Here is a 23,267-nt window from a genome sequence, read left to right on the forward strand (position 1 = left end):
CCCAGTCCCCTTCAAATAAATTTGGTGGAGGAGACCCAGTCTCTCATGTGGAATTAAGAGCAAATTCCCCCTCTTCTATCCTACTTTCATTGAGAGCACTCTCAACTGGTATCAGAGCCCAGATGGTCTATCTGATGCTTGTGGGTGGTCTAGCTGTGCCCATGTGTGTGCATGGAGCCTGGAGTCTACTGTCCTATAGCTCTGTAGGAGGAAGGAGAAGCTCTACGGGTGGCTTTACTTGCATCTTGGTGTGCAAAACCTTGAAAAGAGTGGTGGTTTGCAAAACCTCTGAGTGGTTTTCAAGAGCCAAGAGTGGTTTTTTGGAAGAAAAGGTCATTTTTTTGAAGCAAGGAGATGTTTTCTCTCTATGGGTGATGATTTTTGCTCAATATCATCTCGTGGTGGGTGCTGCCATTCCCTGTTCTTGGACTCTCTGGCTCATCTTGTGAGCTCAAAATCCAATTTCATTTTCTTCTTGAGCCTCTGGCATCCCCTACTACAAAATATCTTGTGAGTTTCCATTGCCTTCCAAAGCTCTTCCAGGCCTCCATCTAGCTGTCAAGAAGCTTGAGAGAAGTAGTAGGAGCAGGAAAAACCCACTAGAAGCAGTCATTTTGCATTCTTTGAGCTCCCATAAAGATCTAAATGCCCGTGATTCAGATACACTCCCACAAACCACCATTTTTCGTTCCGTCTCTTCTGGAGGATCAGGCACATACTAGAACTATTGCTTGCAAATTTTGGGGCACTTCGGTGAAGCATTCGAGGAGTTAAAGATCTCTGTGTTGAGGATTTTTATCTCTGTTGCAATTTCTTCATAGCTTTTTACACAAGTGCCATGTAGCATTATCTGGTAAGGTTGCATTTGCTAAGGTTTTAATTGCTGCTAAACTACAAGGGTTGACTCCCTATTTTCCATCCGTCGGTTGGGATTTCAGAGTTCCAGTAGAAGAGAGATATTTGCAGATTGTCTTATTGAGTTCGATTATGCAGTGATGCCCATGTTTTGAGGCATCTCAAGTTCAATTTTTACTAGCCATCATTGTCATGGGGTCGTGATTGTTTAGACATAGCTTATGCAGATCACTCTAGTTGTAGTTTGAGTTGTGCGCGTTCATTCGTGGTGTGCATTATGTTGGAATGGATGCTTTACAGGTTGTTTGGATGCATTGCAATCCTTGTTAGATGCGCTGATAGGATTAGATTGCCTTGTGGGATGCTTTATTGATGGATATTTACCACACAGATGCTATTTTATGCTAAGGGATAGCTTTGATAGATTGCAGTTGATGCAATGATTTTACTATGCCTTCTTTGATGAGACATTAATGATGCTTGTGTCCATGGACGGTGTTTATGCTTGAGGCATTTGGTTCTTATTGGCATTGGGTTTGCCATTGTAGGGCAACATTTTCTTTTGGGCTAGATTTTCTCATATGGATGCATAGTATGTGCACATGAGTTAGTTGCATTTTGATGCTTTGAGCCTTTGAGGTTTTGTGATATTACCTTCCATTGTGGCATACACATTTGGGTGCACCTAGTATTTGGTGTGATTCTTTCTTACAAGCACTAGCATTTGGGATTTTGGTGTGATTCTTTCTTACAAGCACTAGCATTTGGGATTTTCCTAATGTGCATCATGGCATCCTCTTCCATGTCTGAAAAGGAATTTTTCAGCATTGAAAAGTTTGACGGGATAAACTTTTCTTTGTGGAAAGAACAGATAAGGCAAAGAACAAACAAGGGAGTGAGATTGATAATTGCCTCTACACTAAAAGGACTAAGGATAATAGCCTGATACTCCTGGCACTTTATGTGGATGATATGCTATTGTCTAGCAAGAACACTTATGAGCTAGAAGCATTGATGGCCAAGTTGCATCAGGCCCTCGACATGAAGGATTTGGGACCTGCAGGTCATATTCTTGGTATGCGCATCACGTGTGACCAGAGTAAGAAACTCCTTTGGGACCTACAGGTCATATTCTTGGTATGCGCATCATGTGACCGAAGTAGGAAACTCCTTTGGATATCACAGAAGGAGTATGTTACAAAAGTGTTGCAGCGTTTCAATATGGAGGGAGGAGAAGGCAATAGTAAGTACTCCATTGCCTTCATATGTGAAACTGAGTCAGGCAGATAGTCCCAAATCAGATGAGGAGAGGGCCATGATGGCCAAGGTTCCTTATGCATTAGCAGTTGGGAGTCCTTATCCCAAACCAGATGAGGAGAGGACCATCATAGCCAAAATTCCTTATCCATCAGCAGTTGGGAGTCTTATGATAGCTAAGGTTCCTTATCCATCAGCAGTTGGGAGTCTTATGCTATGATAGCTACTAGATCGGACATTGCATTTGGAGTGGGAGTTGTTAGCTGTATATGGCTAATGCAAGAAAGAGACATTGAAAGGGAGTTAAGTGCATCATGAGGTACATGAAGGGTACCAAGGAGATGTGCATCTGCTTTGGTAGAGGAGAGATGCGTGTACTTAGGTACACAGATTCAGACTATCTAAGGCATGTGGATAGCAAGAGATCCACTTCTGGTTATGTGTTCACCTTTGCAAGTGGTGCAATGTCGTGGATGTCTCGTGCATAGAAGTGTGTTTCTTTGTCCACCACAAAGGCCAAGTATGTTGTAGCCATAGAGGATTGCAAGGAGGCTATATGGCTTGATCGGCTAGTGGGAGATTTGCGGATTCATACAAGTGTACCAACATTGCATAGTGATTCCACTAGTGCTATTCAGCTAGCATGGAATCTAGTCTTTCATTCAAAGACCAAACACATTGATGTGACATACCATTTCATCAAGGAGGTACTTGAGGATAAGCGCATAGAGCTTGTCAAGGTTCATACAAATGATAACCCTACAGATATGCTGACGAAGATCTATCTAGTCAACGGTTTGAGTATTGTCATGTATTGATGGGCATTGGATAATATGCTCACTCCTGGTTGTTCTCCCTTAAAGGAACATTGGCCTTTAAGTGGGAGGTTGTCCTCAAGGCTTAAAGGACACTATTCCTTAACCCTGCTTATGTACAATACTCAAACACACACACATATATATATAAATGACATAGAAGATTAGGGTATTCTGCACCCACCAAAACTTGTGTGGCTCTCTTCTAGCTCTCCCTCTCTCTTACCCTCTTCTGTTCCACTTCCGTTGAGAGCACTCTCATTGTAGCAAAAGAGAGAGGCTTTGACTGAATCTTTAAACATAGATCACGTGCTCTCTTATGAAAGAAAGGTGCTCTCTCTGAATTATATCATAATTACCCATGATAGGGGCTCCCATGTCTAACGAGGTGAGATACAAAGCTATTTTTGTTTATATTCAAGCCTAAGGACTTTGGGTAAACTATGAAGCAAACCAACCAATTAAAGCTCAATGCCTTGGTGTCTTATTGTACCAAATGTCTTGGGGGGAGAGAGAGAGAGAGAGAGATGTATAGCCATCTTTGGGAAGCCTTGCGGGCCTATGAGGCAAAGTATAATCGAAGAATAATTCATAAAAGCCACTTTGGGCTGAAGTAAAGGGCTCACTAAGGCAATTTGCTCAGTACTATACTAAACTAAACTCAAATCTCAAGAGACAAAACTAGTACTCAATCTCATAATCAAAATACATAGCCAGGTGCCATGATGGCTCTCTTATGCACTGCAAAAACATCTCGTATCTATGTCTATCAGGTTGTCTCTCTCTGGTGGTGGTAGCAAGGGGAGAAATCTCCATGATCTCTATATCCGATGGATCATGTTAAGAGTGATGGCCCTAGTCGAGCGTGATCACCTCCAAGTAGAGCTGCGATGGGTTGAACCTCCATCGTGTGTGTCCTGGTCATCTCCACATCATGTGTGGCTCTTGCATTTGTAGCTGCATCTCTCCCTATCATCATCTCATCCCAATGACCCATGTGGCCCTCATATCATCTATCTCCTTCTCCTCTATTCCGCCATTTCCATGGGTAGACTCAAATGTGTAAAATTCTATGACATGTGTTGGGCTCAATCTATCTCAGTCTTAGGTGTCACTATCTCATCCTATTCTTTGATCTGGCACAACAAGATCTCTCTATGTCGTCGCATCTCCATCAAATAGAGACCAACGCAAACTTGGTCCTAGAAGAGGATCAAAAGAGAGAGAGGACTAAAACCTTGCTCCTTCTGAACTAGGCAATGGTCATAGGAAACAGAGCAAGCACATAGGAAGTGTTCCTTTGTCTCCACATGATCCTCCAATGTGCATAGTGTATAGATCTACTGCTCTCTAGGCATACCAATGGCTCTCCCTATCAATCGTCAACGGATTGGGATGAGACCTACATATGTCTGATGGCAATCCTCAAGGCATGCAGACTTGTCTATCCTCCAAATACTAGGGTCTGATAATTACTATGTCCTTCCATACTCTCAGGAAGCGATCATAGTAGAATCGAACCTTGGTGGGAAAGTCCTGATCCTTCCCCAAGTCCATGATGTATAGAGCTGGAGTAGGTCCAAACCTATAATACAATTGATCTCATCCCATCGGAGCAAAGGATAAGGGGCATCTAAGTTGTACCGAAAGGGGGGCAAATGGTCCATCGAAATGCGTTGACTATGAAACCATTTGGTTATGCATGCATACCAAGCCGAGAGAGAGAGAGAGAGAGAGAGAGAGAGAGAGTCTTGAGTATGTGGTCTTTGCTATGTGGACAAATAAAGTGTGAACCTTTTCTTCAGATCTCTACAATCCACATTGCATGAAGGTTTTAAAAAGTCTCCCTCTTGGTTTTTCCTACATTCAAGCAAATTGTCAAAAAGCATATGTTGAATGAAAAATAATATGTGCATGTTGGAGTAGCTAGACGTTACCATTTTATCAATCAAAGATGCATCGGTTGTGGGGTCTTAATTGCCATCCCATAGCCACCAAAAACCTCCTAGAGCTCCCAAAAGTCCCAAGAGGGATGCTATAAAGGGTCTTTTCTTGCCAATATATTCAAGGCCATCATGATGGCCTCAATATTGTACTTAGGACTAAGGTCCCCAAATTAATCCATGTATTATCCCAAGGGGTGAAGGCCACCGTGTCTTCTCCAACACCCCCACAATGGCCAAAATTTCCACAACTGATACTTCTGGTCAACTCACATAAATAGTGAGTGGATGATTGTCATGATCACAACACATGGAGTAGTCATTTCCAATCTCTACCCACCATAAGTTACCATCAATAGGTTTTCAACCTTTGCCATCAATAGGCCATCAAATATAATCCATGGGTTCTAGTAGCCAGCGCTTTGCAATTCATGTGATTAGCACACATCTCGCCACTTGATCTATGCCATTACAACAATAGCAGCTACTACCATAGATCATCACATCCCATAATATTGAATTTATATAAATAGGACAACCACCGACATATATTAGTGGCAAGCAATAATATAGTAGCCATATGCAAAGTTTGCTTCGATATCAATTATAGGAGTAGCCAAAGGCTACAACTTGTCAACCATGGATGCACCTATTTCAAGGAATGCCAATCCTCATCCCATAGCCCACAAAGTCTTTGAAAGCGCCCAAAATGTCTTAATAGGCATGTGGAGTGTCTTTTCTTGCCCATCACGGCCTCAAGTTATAGGTGGAACTAAGATCCCCCAATTAATGCATGTGTCACCACAAGGGGTGAAGGCCACCAATGCCTTCTCCAACATTTCCCAATGAAGAGCATGTCCCCTAGACTATAACTTTTGGAAAGAGGTCTCTGGTTATTTATAAATGTATTCATGTACTTCAATATGTAAGGAAGAATATATATTTACCTACTTATATCCAATTCAAACTCATGTTGTTGTAATTTGAGAACTAAATTCCTACTTTTCTAATTAGTATACATCTCTACTTTGTCTAGCTTTGATACCAATTACTGGAGTAGCCAGAGGCTACCACTTGTTAGCCCTGGATGCAGGGTTCCCAATCCTCATCCCATAGCCGCACAAAGTGTCTAAAAGCTCCCAAAATTTCTTACAAGGCATGTGGAGGGTCTTTTCGTGCCCATCATGGCCTCACAGTTATATGTAGGACTAAGGTTTCACAATTAATCCATGTGTCACCACGAGGGTTGAAGGACACCAATGCTTTCTCCAAATTTGCCCAAGGAAGAGCATGTTTCTTGGACTATAATTTTTGGAGAAGAATCTTGCCACCTCTCACCCCCCACAATATGTGGCTATTTATACATGCATTAATGTACTAGAATATGTAAAGAATGATGTATATTGACCTAGTTATATTCAATTCAAACTCGATTTGAGAATCAAAATCCTACCTTTCTAATAGGAGATAAAAGAGAAAGGAAACTATTTTTTAGTACATTGGGCTATTATAAGACAGCCACTAGCATGAAGGTTAAGGACGACCTCTATAAAAGGAAGTTTAAAAGGTTCAACTTTTCTCAAACAATTACACTTAGAAATTCACAATAGAAAATCCAGTTCTAGACTATAGCAGGAGAAAGTGCTAATAAATTAGGTACTATTCATCTATTCAAACCCAAAATTCATGCAAAATGGAGGTGATTGCACCAAGCCTTATCCACTTTCTAGTGTTGGCAATCTTGCAACATTTCTAAGTTTTGTAGGCCTTGCCTTCAAAGATATCTATTCTTCTGGGAACCCCTTCCAGGGCATGAGCTTCCTCTTTGCTCTACTCTAGCTCTATCTTGTTCTTCAATTCTTACCCAAGCGTTCCTCCACCATCCAACAGTTTACACTTTTTCCACAAAGTGTGGGCATCCTAGCATCATGATCATGCTCTCTAAGAGAGCATACCCGCATAGCTTGACAATGCTCAAGCAACGTTATTGAGCCTTCTTTTGTGATTGTGAGCATTTTTTAGCGATGGTGGGCATTGGTCCCCCCCTCACCCATTCTAACAAGAAATCCTGCAACCCACATCTATGAGAAACCATGTAATAGGATTAGCCACGACGACTTAGAGCACATTCTTGCTCACGTGAGCAAGAATGCTCAAAAATCCTTGATGAATGATAGATTAGGCTTCATGCCCATCAAATTGGAAAACTTCTCTTGCCCAATTCTAGCAACAAGTTTGGTTAGGATATCAGCCACCTCATCTTCTACTAGACAATAGATAAGCTCAATTTAATTACTCAATATCGTTTAACTTTATAAAGTGATGATGGACATTAATGTGCTTTGTTTGGGCATGAAAGAATAAGTGGTACAAGGGACCTAAATTCTAATACTATCCACCACTAACTTGTCTAGAGTCAAGCCTTGGTCCATAATGAGTAGTGTATAGCTAGATACCTTGTGTGTCACTCTAGAATCACCTCTCTCATATTCTCTCCTATCACTCTAGACTCACCTCTCTCATATTCTCTCCTATCATGTATATGCATATACCTAGATGAATCCAAGAACATTCCCAATCTCATCCTCTAAAAGCTATTTTTGTACAGAGGGATCTCTTAGTCTTTAGAGAGGAGTATGAGAGAAAATATCATACTGGATGAATTTATAGCTCCATAAACGGAGCCTAGTAACATCAAGTAAGTTTGTCATTTATCATTCTACAGGCAATTCATCAAGAAATTTATTGGAGTGGTTGAACCCCCTACATCATCTCACATGGCAAGATTCACACATTATCATTGTCAAAGGTAATATTTTTGGATCTTGCCTCACCCAAGCACATTGATAATATCACCAAGATGACGTCAGCTACTACTGCTACAGAGTTTATGGTGCAAGATATCCTAGTCTTTGATAAGTACAAATTCCACATATGGAAATCTATCAAGTCGAACGAATTGGTTAGCCTATAGATCTAAGAAGAGGGTCAAGGAAAATGCATTCGAGAAGACTATGTGGAAGGTGCACTAGTTGCCAAGATTTGAAATATAGTTCAAAGTTGAGAAGTCTCAAAGAAACAAACATCAATATAGTGGAAATCCTTGGTACAAGCCTTGACCAAATAAGGCAACCAAGGCCAAAAAAGATACTAATCTAATGAAAAATAAAAGGTGCCTACCAAAAGTATGGTGAATTAATTTAATTGTGGCAAGCTGAGCCACATTGTTAAGCATTGCCACAACAAGCATAAGAGTGGACAAGGCAACAAAGAAAATAGGGCCAATACAATAGAAGTCAATAATGTCTCAGTCATGTCTAATAAATATGATGCCTCACAAGATGTGTTGTGAAATGGCGAGAGTTAATTGAGCCAAAAAGGCTATATAGAGTTTAGGACATCTAAAGATCATCAAAATATGCAAATCTTTGATTGCAAAAGATTGGGACCGAGACAATGGGATAGTGGACTTAGGTGCTTCATAGCATCTGTCTTGTAGAAAAGATTGGTTCAAGGCCCTTGATCAGTCACACATGTTCATCTAGCACTCACTTTTGATCAAAGGTATTAGTGGTATACCGTTCAACTTGACCAAGGCACTTGATTAAGTTCTATATCTATTCAACTTCCAATTGGAGAGATCGAACCTATTTGTTAATCCTACATTATGTTGATAGGATCGAAGTTTTGTTTGATAATAATGTGGTGATCTTGCTCCCAAAGGATGAAAGCATAAGGCATGGTTTGAGATATTGTAAATTCTATAAGTTAACAATTCTATCCCTTATCAAAAAGTATGTTTACTTACAAATATTGTTTTGAATTTATGGCCCCAAAGGTTTAGTCATCTACACTTAAATTGGTCAAATGTTATGCTCTATGGACTTCCATTAATCAAGGACTAGGATTTGTATGAAGAATGCCCATATTCCATGATTAAGCTCACTCCTAGTGAGGATTTGCTACCTAAAATAAATATCAATCTGGTTGTCCTAAACCCACTAACCCTACTGGCTACGTCTTATAAACTTCTTTGGAATCATTATCAAGAAAGTAGAGTTGACATCCATCTAATAAACCCAATTTGCATGCAAGAGAGACAATAAGTCAAATGATCTTCATATTGATTACCACTACAAATATGTCCGAAAAATCTATGGCCTCTTTCGACACATACGCTTTTAAATAACCTCACCTTGTACTTGTCTATGCTCTCGTCAACCTTACACTTGTATACCTATTTGAAACATACTTAAATATCCTCACCTTGTACTTGTCTATGCTCTCGTCAACCTTACACTTGTATACCTATTTGAAACATACTTGTCTATGCTCTCATCAACCTTATATACCTATTTGCAACCATTGACATTCTTACCTTTGGTTCGTTCCCCAAAGTGCAACCATCATTATTCAAAATGCCATATTATGTAACCGTCCTTACTAAAGTGCACCCATTCCCTCTCAAAAAGTAACGAGTTTCATGTTGCCTTCTTGGCTTTAAACATTTGACAATGTTCTCTATCGTATCCACTAAGATTTTTCCCATTTTGACATTGGTTTGGATAAAGAGTCCTCCAACCACAATCATGAGGTTCAACTCCTAATCATGAGCTTACAAGGCCATTCTACTTACTATCTTCCTCATTCTTGGGCCTTCGTTCTATGGATGCTTAATGTTCCCTATCTTATCTACCAAGGTTTTTTTCCCATTTTGGGTTTGGATAAAGAGTCTTCCAACCACGACCATGAGATTCAACTCCTAATCATCAACTTGCAAGTCCATCCTACTTACTACTATCTTCCTGAATGCTTGCACCTCATTTGCATGTCCAACATTATCCTCAATGACCTTGTTAGATTTTGCATTTTTCCCATCATGTTGAGCTTATATTATGAGAGAATACATATATATACATTTTCCCATCATGTTTAACTTATATTATGAGGAATATATACATACATATTGAATAACCACCACTGTTGTTACCTTTGTTCAACTTGGTTGTGATCTACTCATAGCTTCCAACAATGCTTAATGGACGTATTGCTTTTGTCATGTTTCCATTAGTAACATTAGTACTTCTCATAGTATTAAATTCTAATAGATAACACACCATTATCTTTTGACCTGAAAGTTCAAGATTAACATCATGATTGCCAAATTCTCTTTCTACAACTATAAATAATCAAATGATCAAATTGGTCCTCCACTTTGACAATATATCATGACTTTCAACCATTATCACTACTTTGTCAACCATGTCAACAAGTTGGGCTAGCTTCTTTGATGGGAAGTGGCTCAACAATTTTGTGAAAATAATACAAATGGATGTAAATTCCGATGGCACAAAGCTTTTCTAGCAACATTGCCTTTAATTAGTCCTTGCTTTCAATTCCTTTGAAATAGTGCTAAAAACCAAAGATATTGCACTATTAGACTTCGCTAGTGGCATGGTGGGACCATGGTTAAATTTGGGCAACCGACAACTTGAGAAGGTATGAGAGAACAAGAGTTCAATACTAAGGGACTTTATCATATTAGAAATACACAATCCAATCAACAATGACCATGTACACAATACTTCTTTCATGCTCATTGACTCAATTATTTTGGGTGAGAATATTGCTAAAAAAAAAATCACAACTTTGCACAATTAAAGAAGGCCATGCATGACTCAAGTTGTAATCATTCTTTTGTCAATCTCTTTTGGAGAAAGCATTGCAATTTATAGACAAGTACTAGGTATCGGGAGTGAAATACACAGCTCTAGATTTTGATCGAGATTTTAAGCAACAAAGAGGATCCCTATCATGGGTTGCAATTCCCAAGCTTGTTCTATTCCCAATAACATTATTAGGAACAAACTCAATAATCACTTGCACTCATGCAGGTGCACTTGCACTGAACTCATGCGTACATGCACGCACGCACGCACACACCAGATGCTGCCCACCATTCCCATGCACGTACGTATATAGCACTTGAAAAAAAAAACTACGGTCTAAGACAACTCATCCATGAAAGAGCCATAGGACCATGATTCAGAATAAATGATTGCTGCTATTTATCAGTTTCCATCAATATAAATCAGTAATGCCTTTCACCAAGAAAGCAAATAAAAAGAACTAGGAAAGGGAAAAGTTACTGTTCATGAACATCGATAGCACATTGCTGCTTCTCATGGAAAAAAGGCTGAGCCAACGAAAACTAGTATTAAACTCAAGTATCATTAAATGTACATCTGCCTTGATTTATATGGGCTTCCCACCTTTATTCCAAGGAAAATCTCGAGTAGCTTCAAGAGCCACTGCATGTAAAAGAAATCGGGGGGGGGGGGGGGGGGGCGGGGGGACGGGGACCAGAAAGATTGAGAACCTTCAACCCCACAGGCTCGTGCTGGTTATTCTTAAGCGTGTCCAAAACCTTCTTTTAAACATGCCAACCTACAACAATGCTCCCCAAATGCAAAAGCTACAACTATTATTTTAAGGCTCAACAAATTTTTGGGTTTCTTCCCAATGCACAACGTGAGGTTTTAAAGAGTTTCAAAAAGCTACAAAATTTTGTGGTATGCTGCAACTGCATCAGCAGCTTCCCGAAACCAAGCCGCAGCTGCCATAGCCCCTGGATCTGGAACATTTTTTAGGAACTCCGCCAGTACATAACTAGATCGACCAGCCTGACATTCGATAGCAAGAAAATGTCCTGGTTAAACAAAAACTAATGTAGAATGGCACTTCGTATTTTTGAGCCACTAACCAATATAGGAAGAAACCGTCAGGATCAATACTATTCAAGAAGTGCTCTTTATAAGAAAAGAAGCAGACTCTTTACTGATGAGAAACTACAACCTTGCCATGCAACCCAAGAGACGTGAACATAAGCTAAAAAGAAAAGCCCAAGATCTATCGGTATCCAAGGGGAGAAAAGTAAACCGTGTTTCTCCGCCCCCCCGCCCCCTCTCTCCCCCAAACCCACATACACATCCCCCCCCAAAAAAAAGCAAGGTCATATTTTGCTGTCTAATTTGCCAAGACAAAACATAGAGACCTGACAACTACCGAACTAAGAATATGTGCAAGTCCTTAATAAGGCCTCGGAATACAGTTAAGTACATAACATCATTCACGGCAATGCTTTAAACGCCTTACATGCTCTGGAACAGCAAACCTTTGTTGCAGCAGCATCATGGGCAAACACTCAATAACATATTGATCCCATGTCCCGAGAGGAACACGAACCCCTGTGGTTTTCAGAAGTTATAGGCAATGCAACAATGGTGGGTTAAAACAGCTTGCTACCTCCTTATTTCTACCCATCCTCCACACCCCCTCCCCCTAAAAGCCCGGCATCTGTCCTCAGCCTACTTGACCGAGCGCATCCATATCCCTCTTGCTGGAGGCAGCCATGTCAGCTTTTTTCCCATATTTGACATTTACCCAAGGGAAGTACATACCCCTTTCCTTGTGATGTCTATCACATTAGGGATCCTACCGTCATGCCTGAATATTGTGTTAGATATGTCCACTTGCATTTTGCTCTGATGCTGCAGAACCCCTATGTTCTCTAACCACACAAGCATGCAAATCTCTCCCTGCAAAATAGCTTTGATTTGAGAACACATGGGAATTTATAACTATCTGCTCCCAACACATGTACACATGTTCACACTCACACACAAATAAGCACACCCGTACATGTATTTGAAAGACATCAAACAGAAATGTTCAAATGTACACATGTTCACTCTTACACACAAATAAGCACACCTGCTCATGTATTGAAAGACATCAAACAGAAATGAAAAAACTAATGCCCGGGAAACTGTAGTTAAAATTGACATCTGTCAATTACTATTTCATTTCATACGCATCCCACAAGGCTCCCTCTCCCACACCTTGGGCCTTCGAGATTGAGAAAGCATTCAAAGTACACTACAAGTTACACCAATAATAATACAAATTCAAGGACGCCACTCCGCTTTAAAACAAAAGTAGCAGCTGATAGAACGCAAGAAAACCATTTTACAGATTAAAATTATCAATCTCTAACGAACATACGAACAGAAAGAGAAGTTATCTCTATGTTTAGCTGTGATATGGGCACAAACCTATGCAGAGGTATTAGGAGTCGTTGCCAATGTAAAGGGGAAACACGTAACTAAAAATCCTTTAAAAGAGACCTAAAAGCAGCTTATGGTGGTGCATCTGCAAGCTATAGGGACTTTTATGAAGACATCAACGATTGAATCAGGAGGTTGATGCATGACTCCCTGATGGGATCGGGGCCTCTTTGATACTTCAAAAAGATTTCTTATGTATACCAAGTTCCCACTTCACAATGGTGACCTAGAGTCCTCTCTAGTAATTGAAGGTCATTGGAATGGCTACTTTTACTCAACAGAAAGACTTCACGTTGTAATCATCATATTAAGCAATTAAAGTTTATCCTATCCAAAAATAAAGATGGGGACAAAGCACACCACACATTTACTCAACTGCTCAATCATACTATTGTAACTTGAAGAGAGTTGCAGCTCTGAAACTTCTCATTGTCCACAATGTACAAAATCTCCATACCTGAGCTTGCATATCTTTTGTTGATTCCGCACCTGCACTCGCTGCCTCAGACGCCGCAAGAAAAGCTCTCACTCCATCCTCTCCTGCTTTTACCCTCTATGAGAACAAACGTGTTCAGTAAATAAACTGCAAATAACAACGTTAATCAGACTTGAAATTCAAAACACAGGATTGAAGTATCGGAGGCTCACTTCCTGAAGACAGTTCGCTGCAGGAATTAAAGCATCCAACAATGTTCGATAACCTGCTGAAGCACCACCATATTTGCTCACAGCAGCCACAGCTGCATCTAGGGCGCCAGCCCCTGTTCAGAAAAGCTCCAATTAGACTCTGAACATAAGAAGGATCTGAAATTATCCTCAAACGATGCCCTCAAACTAGATACAAAGAACCACACGTAAATACCAAAGTAAGAAATCTCCAATCATACAGCAGGAAAAGCCAAGTACTCTTACAATTTTTTGCAGACACAGATGATGTGGATGAATTTTCCTTCAACCATACATATGCAGCTTTACAAAAAATGTCATATCTGAAACAGATGAAAAGGCGAGAAGCATCAGAGCTTTGATTCAATGTTTTATGTATATGCTGAAGAAAACACAGGAACTTTTGGAACATTGACACGTTTTCGACACTTAAATACACTGTCATTGTGCAAAGCAAGCTAGAAAGGATTAAACCTCAAAAAACAAAAAGACGCGCACTTATGAGTTCTCACATCATAATGCCTTCTCTTTAACAGAATTCTACTCCAACTTTTTGAAATAACTCATGTGACAAACAACAAAAAATATTAAGCAAATGTTTGACTACAAAAGCCACCAAGATTTCAAGAACAGCACTGTGACTGGAACATATAAATCAAGCAACAAAGCCAACAAGATATAAGGAATGTGAGAATACCTTGGAGGCTTTCTGTAAAAAATTGGGAGATCTATATCCAGATTCTATATGAATGTAGGAATGCCCACAAACTTTTTGTACGAGCACAAAATGCCTTAACAATGATGGCATTTGGAGTTCCTTCATCAAGCTTCTGATAAAAGATATAAGGATGCTCTCACAAATGTAGAAATCCAGAAACCGAATCGCTCGTGAGCATAGGCTTCTACTCTTTATGTCTTCCTGTCAAAGACCAGAGGTAACCACTTCTCATGATGAAGATCCTTTTGATCTCTCCAAAAAAAAGAGTTAAGATAGAAAGAATTATCGCAATACCAGCAGGCCGCAACTTGGACGAAAACTTCACAAGGTGAAATTTGCATGTCCGCTAATACGGCATAAGCATATACCTAGATGAATCCAGGAACATTCCCAAACTCATCCTCTAAAAACACAACATAGTGCAGTTTCAATCTCACAATAGTCACTCATAAGATTGAAAACCATAAACTCCATCACGCATAGCAGGGACTAGCTACAATGACATCCCCACTGATGTCATCAGGCCCAACAATGGGTGTAGACCATAGTATAAAAATATGCTCTCACACATACAAATCCACACACCCACACATACTTGAGCATCCATTTATATAAAGTCTTCGTACTGAGTTTCTGTCAGCACTCCAGAGGTGAAGGGCAAACTCAGCCATGACAAAGGCTAGCACTAAAGGAGAAGGCTAATCAAAAAGTAGTCCAAATCTCTTCATTCAAGCTACAATTGCTTGTGAAGTCTAAACGATTTGTCTCTCCCAAACGAGCATCTAAATCTAGCTGATAGGGCAATGCACCATTTAAGATAGAAAGAATTATCGCAATACTCGCAAGCCGTAACTTGGACAAAAACTTCACAAGGTGAAATTTGCATGTATGCTAATACGGCAGAAGCATATACCTAGATGAATCCGGGAACATTCCCAAACTCATCCTCTAAAAACACAACATAGTGCAGTTTCAATCCCACGATAGTCACTCATAAGATTGAAAACCATAAACTCTATCATGCATAGCAGGGACTAGCTACTATGACATCCCCACCGACGTCATCAACGCCCAATAGTGGGTGTAGACCATAGTATAAAAATATGCTCTCACACATACAAATCCACACACCCATACATACTTGAGCATCCATTCATACATAGTCTTCGTACTGAGTTTCTGTCGACACTTCGGAGGTGAAGGGCAAACTCAGCCATGACGAAGGCTAGCACTAAAGGAGAAGGCCAATCAAAAGGTAGTCCAAATCTCTTTCATTCAAGCTACGACTGCTTGTGAAGTCTAAACGATTTCATTCCAAATGAGCATCTAAATCTAGCTGATAATAGGGCAACACATTTAAGATAGAAAGAATTATCGCAATATCAGCCGGCTGCAACCTAGACAAAAACTTCACAAGGTGAAATTTGCATGTCCACTAATACGGATCTCATGTTAGTCATTCATAAGATTGAAAACCATAAACTCCATCACGCATAGCAAGGACTTTTGTCATCAACGCCCAACAGTGGGTGTAGACCATAGTATAAAAATATGCTCTCACACATACAAATTCACACACCCACACATACTTAAGCATCCATTTATAAAAGTCTTCATACTAAGTTTCTGTCGACACTCCGGAGGTGAAGGGCAAGCTCAACCATGACGAAGGCTAGCACTAAAGGAGAAGGCTAATCAAAAAATAGTCCAAATCTCTTCATTCAAGCTACAACTGCTTGTGAAGTCTAAACGATTTGTCTCTCCCAAGCGAGCATCTAAATCTAGCTGATAGGGTAATGCACCATTTAAGATCAAAAGAATTATCGCAATATCAATAGGCCGCAACTTGGACGAAAACTTCACAAGGTGAAATTTGCATGTCCGCTAATACGGCATAAGCATATACCTAGATGAATCCAGGAACATTCCCAAACTCATCCTCTAAAAACACAACATAGTGCAATTTCAATCTCACGATAGTCACTCATACGATTGAAAACCATAAACTCTGTCGCGCATAGCAGGGACTAGCTACTATGACATCCCCTCTGAATCATAAACCTTTGGGTGCCAAATAAGCAGGTTGGTGTTCTATTATCCTTCATATGTTGCCGAGTGCCCTAATGAGACTTCTCTCGCAGGATGCCAGCAAACCCTCAGCATTCTCCACATCAGTAGGGGGTCCCCTCCCAGTGAGGTGATCTCCACGAAAATCCATCTATAAGAAAGCTGCCACTAACATCCAATCTTTGGAGCATTCCGCAACTAGGTTCGCGCAACTAGGCTCGAGAACCCCTAATCCTCCCTCAACATGAGGTAGAGTCACTGTCTCCTAAACCACTCTTGCCTTAATGTCTGATCTGCCAGCTGATCCTACCCAAGGAAAGCTGCACAATAACATGAAAGCTCGATCTGCGAGAAAGAGTTTGTTAGAGTTCCAATGACAAACCATCAAGGGCAAGGTCCACCTATTGTTTATGTTGATCCAAACCTAGCAGTGTGGTGAAGGAGACCAACAAGCAGCCCTACAATGTTGAGCATGTGAGAGAAAAGACCCCTCTCGTGGGCTCGCAATGAGGTGCTCATTGAATCAGCCTACGTACATTACAAAGATCCCTTGATCCATTGTGTTGAGAAACCTTAGCACTATGTGATGCCCTCCAAGAAATCCAATCTACCCATCTCACAACTTGTTGTAGTCCTAGAGAAGGATCACATGTGGCTAACACTCTTGACAGCCAATCTATGGCCTCCCAAAAAATGAAGATTTCAAGGATGCTCCTCTCTTGCGAGGGCTTCTAAAGACGTTAATATATCTTTCTTTTCTTTCTTAAACAAAGTAGGTCTATGCGCCACCAATGATTTCAGGTCCAAGAAGACACAGGCACAAGCTCAAGACCTTGGACTAAGGTTATGTATGATTGAGTCCCAGAGGGTGACCTATCCAAATGCCAAAACTTTATCACCCCTTGGGAATCAAGCATATCTACCCTTGAGAGGAGATGAAGGTGTCTCGCCCAAGCCAAAGATCTCTGAAATAAGGCAAGCTGGGGTGCTAATCAACTAAAAATACTGTCAAAAACGTGAGTCCATCCTCTCTCAAGCACTTATGCACAGAGAGTGCCTTCCAAGGCCCCAAGCATATCTTCATCTATAAAGGAACCTCTAACTAGGCTCATCATGGAGTACGAGACGATTGTAGAAATCTGAGATGATTATAGAAATCTTAGACCAGACTTCGAGCGTTTCAAAAAACAATGATACGGAGCACAATAGGAAACAGTGTTTTGAAATTTCGGCCATCGAAAAAAATGGTGGAAATGAAGCTTTAATCTTTGAGGTCAATAGTAAGTGAGTGAGTGAGTGAGTGTGAGTGTGAGTGTGAGTGTGAGTGTGAGTGTGAGTGAGTGTGAGTGTGTGAGTGTGAGTGTGAGTGTGAGTGTGAGTGTGAGTGTGAGTGTGAGTGTGCTTTCAGGGGATTTTTCTACATCCTAGACTCTTGGTTGTTCTGTTAGGCAAGGATGTCCCCTAAGTGCTTTACTTTTTGCCATAGCCACTCATCCAATGCTTCAATATCTGGACCACCTTTTTTGGACACTGACCAGTTGCATGGTTTGGAGATTGCTGGCAGTCACAGCATGATCGCTCAGGCATATGGTGATGATTCATTCTTTACCCCAAAAAATACTCGAAGTGATCTGTCCATGATTATGCAGGCTCTTTCTACATATGGATTGGCTCCTGGTCTTCGGGTAAAATTTCAAAAATCAAAATTGTTGCTGTTGCATGAACAAGAATGGCACAGTCTTCTGTGGCCTGGGGAAATTGTCCCCGCTTCTCAATCTATTCGACATCTTGGCTATCCTCTAGGTTGGGAACTCACCCGTTCCCAACAAACTGATTGGGTGTTGACAAAGTTGAGGGCAAAACTTGAATATTGGAAGCTTGCAACTTGGCCACTGCATGTTCGTTTGCGAATCGCACAATCCATTTTGATAGCATATATACAATTTTATCTACCTCTCATTATGTTCACTAAGGCAGAGCTGAATTCCTTTATGTCAGCTATCATGGAAATTTTTTGGTGTGCAAAAAATGGCAAGAAAAGTCTCAGATTACTCTCTATGCATCGTCTCTGTTCTCCAAAGATGCACGGGGGTCTGAACATTCTCAATATTCAAATGCATTTACTTGCTCACAAAGGAAAAATGATGTTGCAGTTTATGCAAGGAGATCAGCCTTGGGCTTTCATGATCCGCTCTCTCTTATTACATATTCATACTTCTGCCTTTGGGCATTGGCAGCCTACTCAGTGGGATTTCATATTTGGCTCTATCCAAGGCAAGATCAGAGGCTGCCCTTTTGTTTTTTGCCTACTTCTCGATTGGAAACATATCTTATCCCACTTGGAATGGCATGGTCGAGATTCTTTGTCGGGAAACTCTTTGAGGGCTGAGAATCTTTATTGGTCTAAAGTATTCCACCCTTCTTTGGCCATTCAAGAACCAAGACGTTCTTATTTTCTCTCCTTTAAAGGCATTACATCTATGGCGGATGTCCTTCAGGATGATGGCACACTCTTATCTTTTTCTATGGCTGCCAACAAATACGGTTTGGGAGCTCATTATCGTCCTTTATGGCATAGGATTTCAGCAATGCTTCAACCATTTTTGCCGGTACCTCGCTTGGAACTTCAGAATAGGCTTGAGTATTGGATTTTACGCTCTTCCTCCTCTTCAGCCCGTCCCTTGAAGCTCTCACATATCACACTGCCATCACTGTATAAAGTGCCAATTATTTCGCCTTGGATTTCTGGAAGATCAAATACTGTTTGGCATATGGATCGCCCACTAAAGTGGTGGAGAAAAAGGCTGCGTCTCCTTTGGCATTACAAAGTCTCTCTTCGACAACAGCTTTTCCTTTGGCGAGTCCTGCTTGGCATTTTTCCATCTGGTCAGCTATTTACACACAAACATATTGCTCCGGCTGTTTGTCACAGATGCTTACACCCTACTGAATCTGTGCTGCACATCTTTTGGTTATGTCCACATACTTGTGACTTCATCGCTCTCATCTGACAGAGGCTTCGAGCGAGATTCACTACTGTTACATTTGGCAGGCTTTTCTGGTTGTTTGGTTTTCATCCAACGAGATAGGGTTTTGACTTATTTTTTGTATGGGTATGCTACTGGGCACTATGGACTTTATGGATGGACAGAAATCATAGTCTTTGGTGATCCACTTTTTTCATCCTTTATTTTTTTCAAACGATCTCTGTAGCAATCATTCTATGATTGTGTTCAGACTCGTTTGATTGATCAGAATGTGTATACAGCTTATACTGAGATCTTTAGTTGAGTAATAGTTACTCCATTTTCGAAGTAACTATGAATGTAATTATTTTACAACAATAAAAGATTTCTTCTCACAAAAAAAAGTGAGTGTGAGTGTGAGTGTGTGTGCGTGTGTGTGAGTATGTGAGTGTGAGTGTGAGTGTAAGTGTGTGTGTGTGTGTGTGTGTGTGTGTGTGTATGTGTGTTATGCAAGGAGATCAGCCGTGGGCTTTCATGATCCGCTCTCTCTTATTACATATTCATACTTCTGCCTTTGGGCATTGGCAGCCTACTCAGTGGGATTTCATATTTGGCTCTATCCAATGCAAGATCAGAGGCTGCCCTTTTGTTTCTCGCCTGCTTCTTGACTGGAAACATATCTTATCCCACTTGGAATGGCATGGCCGAGACTCTTTGTCGGGAAACTCTTTGAGGGCTGAGAATATTTATTGGTTTAAAGTATTCCACCCTTCTTTGGCCATTCAAGAACCAAGACATTCTTACTTTCTCTCCTTTAAAGGCATTACATCTGTGGCGGATGTACTTCAAGATGATGGCATACTTTTCTCTTTTTCTATGGCTGCCAACAATACGGTTTAGGAGCTCATTATCGTCCTTTATGGCATAGGATTTCAACAATGCTTCAACCGTTTTTGCCGGTACCTCGCTTGGAACTTCAGAATAGGCTTGAGGATTGGATTTTACGCTCTTCCTCTTCTTCAACCCGTCCCTTGAAGTTCTCACATATCACAGTGCCATCACTGTATAAAGTGCTATTACTTCCGCCTTGGATTTCTGATAGAACAAATACTGTTTAGCATATGGATCGCCACACTAAAGTGGTGGAGAAAAAGGCTGTGTCTCCTTTGGCATTACAAAGTCCCTCTTCGACAACAGCTTTTCCTTTGGCGAGTCCTGCTTGGCATTTTTCCATCTAGCCAGCTACTTGCACACAGACATATTGCTCCGGCTATTTGTCACAGATGCTTACATCCTACTCAATCTGTGCTTCACATATTTTGGTTCTGTCCACATACTTGTGCCTTCATCGCTCTCATCCGACAGAGGCTTTGAGCGAGAATTTCTACTGTTACCTTTGGCAGGCTTTTTTGGTTGTTTGGTTTTCATCCAGCGAGACCGGGTTTTGATTTATTTTTTATATGGGTACGCTACTGGGCACTATGGACTTTATGGATGGACAGAAATCATAGAGTCTTTGGTGATCCCTTTTTTTCATCCTTTATTTTTTTCAAACGATCTCTGCAGCAATCATTCTATGATTGTGTTCAAACTCGTTTGATTGATCAGGATGTGTATACAGCTTATACTGAGATATTTAGTTGAGTGATAGTTACTCCATTTTCGAGGTAACTATGGATGTAATTATTTTACAGCAATAAAAGATTTCTTCTCACAAAAAAAATGTGTGTGTGTGTGTGTGTGTGTGTGCATGCCCAGGAGGACATGAATTATGCTTGGGACAGTTTTGTCTCTCGTATGCAGAATGTCATTAGGGAGTATGGCAACTGGCATATGACTGAATGGAGGAATTAGGTTAAATGGGCAAAAAGGACAGCACAACAATTGACTGAATTTTCTCAGTTAAGGCCTCTCTCTGATTCAGAAAACGATTCCCTTTCACATGCTCAGATTAAATTGACTGTTAATGATCAGAGGAAATTGCACAAATGGCAGATTAGGGCAAGAATGAAGCCCCTCATGGATAAGGGCTGCTCATCAAAAGCCTTCTTCCAGGGCTTGCATGCTACTCGAAAGAAAAACTCATGTCTAAGGGTAAGGAAGCTCGATGGCTCTTGGACGCACTCTTTCTCTGATCTCCAAGATGAATGCCAAAATTATTTCCAGAAATTGTTCTCCGTTCCTGGTTCCCCATCAAATCAAATGACTGATGCTAGGACTGAATTTCTCCAATTTGTTTCTGGAATAGTGGAAATGGATGATGCTCTTATCTTGGAGAGACCTTTTACTAACACAGAACTTGATAATGCATTGTTCCACCTCAGGAAATACAAGTCCCCTGGCTGGGATGGCCTTACGGTGGAATTTTATATTTCTTTTTGGGATGATTTGAAAGAAGTCCTCTTGCAAATGATCAATGTTGCCTGGCAAGAAAATCAGTTGCCGCACTCTTGGAAGCATGGCATAGTCAAACTTATGCCCAAAAACATCTGTGTGACCATATGTCAAATTGGAGGCCTATTACTATGATGCCTGTAGTTTATAAACTCATTGCCAAAATGATTGTGCATAGGCTTCACAAGATACTGGATGCGGGACTTCATCCTCATCAGTATGGGTTTGTGCCGCGAAGACAAATCCATGACAATATACCCAATGCCTTGACTGCAATTGAATATGCTAAGTATTCGCATCAAGATGTGCTCATATTGCAGGTGGATATTGCTAAGGCATTTGACACTGTTCAATGGGATTTTATCTCTCAAATCATGACAAAGTTGGGCTTTGGTCCCAAGATAGCAAATGCAGTTTACTGGCTTTACTCTGGCTCTACTTCTCAGTGCATTCTTGGGGGTCATCTGTCTCGGTCATGGACATTGGGTCGATCAGTTAGACAGGGCTGCCCTCTCAGTGCTCTCTTCTATGCCATTGTGACCCATCCCCTTTTAATGTATCTTGATCATCTTACAAACACAGGACAGATGACTGGTCTTAAAATCCCTGGGGCTGCATCTTTTTTGGCACAAGCATATGCTAATGATTCCTTCTTTATGCCACAGAATTCTCCTCGGGAAGTTCACATACTTATGACCACTCTTTCATTGTATGGTTTGGCAACGGGATTGCATGTCAATTTTGACAAATCTAAATTAGGATGGCATATCACCAGGAAGCAGCAACTAAAATGGATCTTCCAAAAACTTCCACATAAACTGGAATACTGGAAGATTTCTACTTGGCCTCTTCATGTCAGGCTCAGAATAGTACAGTCCATTGTAATGTCCTATGTCCAGTTCTATTTGCCTTTGCTGCATTGGTCCTCTAGGGATATTTCAGCCTTTATGTCTCAAGCTATGGAGATGTTATGGAGGACAAAAACTGCTATGAAAGCATTGAGACTGATGAAGATGGAAATGGTGTGCTCTCCTAGGATGCATGGTGGACTTAATGTCCTCAATATAAGATATCATGTACTTGCAAGGAAGGCGACTATGCTGCATACTTTTTTCCGCCAACAGCCGCCATGGACTTGTATGCTAGCATCCATGTGTGTCAACATGAGGACTTGTGCTTATGGTCATTGGACTACTGATCATTGGGAGGTTGTCATTGGGAGATTTGTAGGGAAGATACCTGGCTGTCCTTTCTCTACTGCTCTCATACTTGACTGGAAACAAGTACTTTCTAAGGTCAAATGGGCTCCTGATGATTGCTCCGGAACAAGCTCAATGAGGAAAGAAAGTATTCATTGGAGTGCCATCTTTGACATTCCACTCGCTTTACAGGAACCTGTTCGGGCAAACAATCTCATGAAATTGGGAATTAGATACATACATGATGTGGTAGATGATCAA

General features: G+C 40.8%; 1 protein-coding gene across 3 annotated transcripts in view; it reads right to left on the reverse strand.

Moving 5' to 3' along the window:
• Positions 1–10,937: 10,937 nt before the first annotated feature.
• The window catches only part of LOC147901550 (putative 3,4-dihydroxy-2-butanone kinase), an 80,592-nt gene continuing 68,262 nt past the window's right edge, over positions 10,938–23,267 (reverse strand). For 2 of the 3 annotated variants that reach the window (XM_087374535.1, XM_087374536.1), the window contains exons 18-21: positions 13,909–13,985; positions 13,645–13,757; positions 13,454–13,549; positions 10,938–11,553 (exon numbers count right to left, since the gene is read on the reverse strand). In XM_087374535.1, coding sequence (XP_087230661.1) covers positions 11,428–11,553; positions 13,454–13,549; positions 13,645–13,757; positions 13,909–13,985 — 412 coding nt within the window. In that variant the 3' untranslated portion in view covers positions 10,938–11,427. Of the gene's footprint in view, positions 11,554–13,453; positions 13,550–13,644; positions 13,771–13,908; positions 13,986–23,267 lie in introns of those variants that run through there. The other variant, XM_087374537.1, reaches the window with a different exon arrangement.

The sequence above is a fragment of the Dipteris shenzhenensis genome, chromosome 5 (assembly GCF_047967505.1).
Source record: "Dipteris shenzhenensis isolate YYH24624 ecotype China chromosome 5, Dip_SZ_1.0, whole genome shotgun sequence".
Classification (NCBI taxonomy): Eukaryota; Viridiplantae; Streptophyta; class Polypodiopsida; order Gleicheniales; family Dipteridaceae; genus Dipteris; species Dipteris shenzhenensis.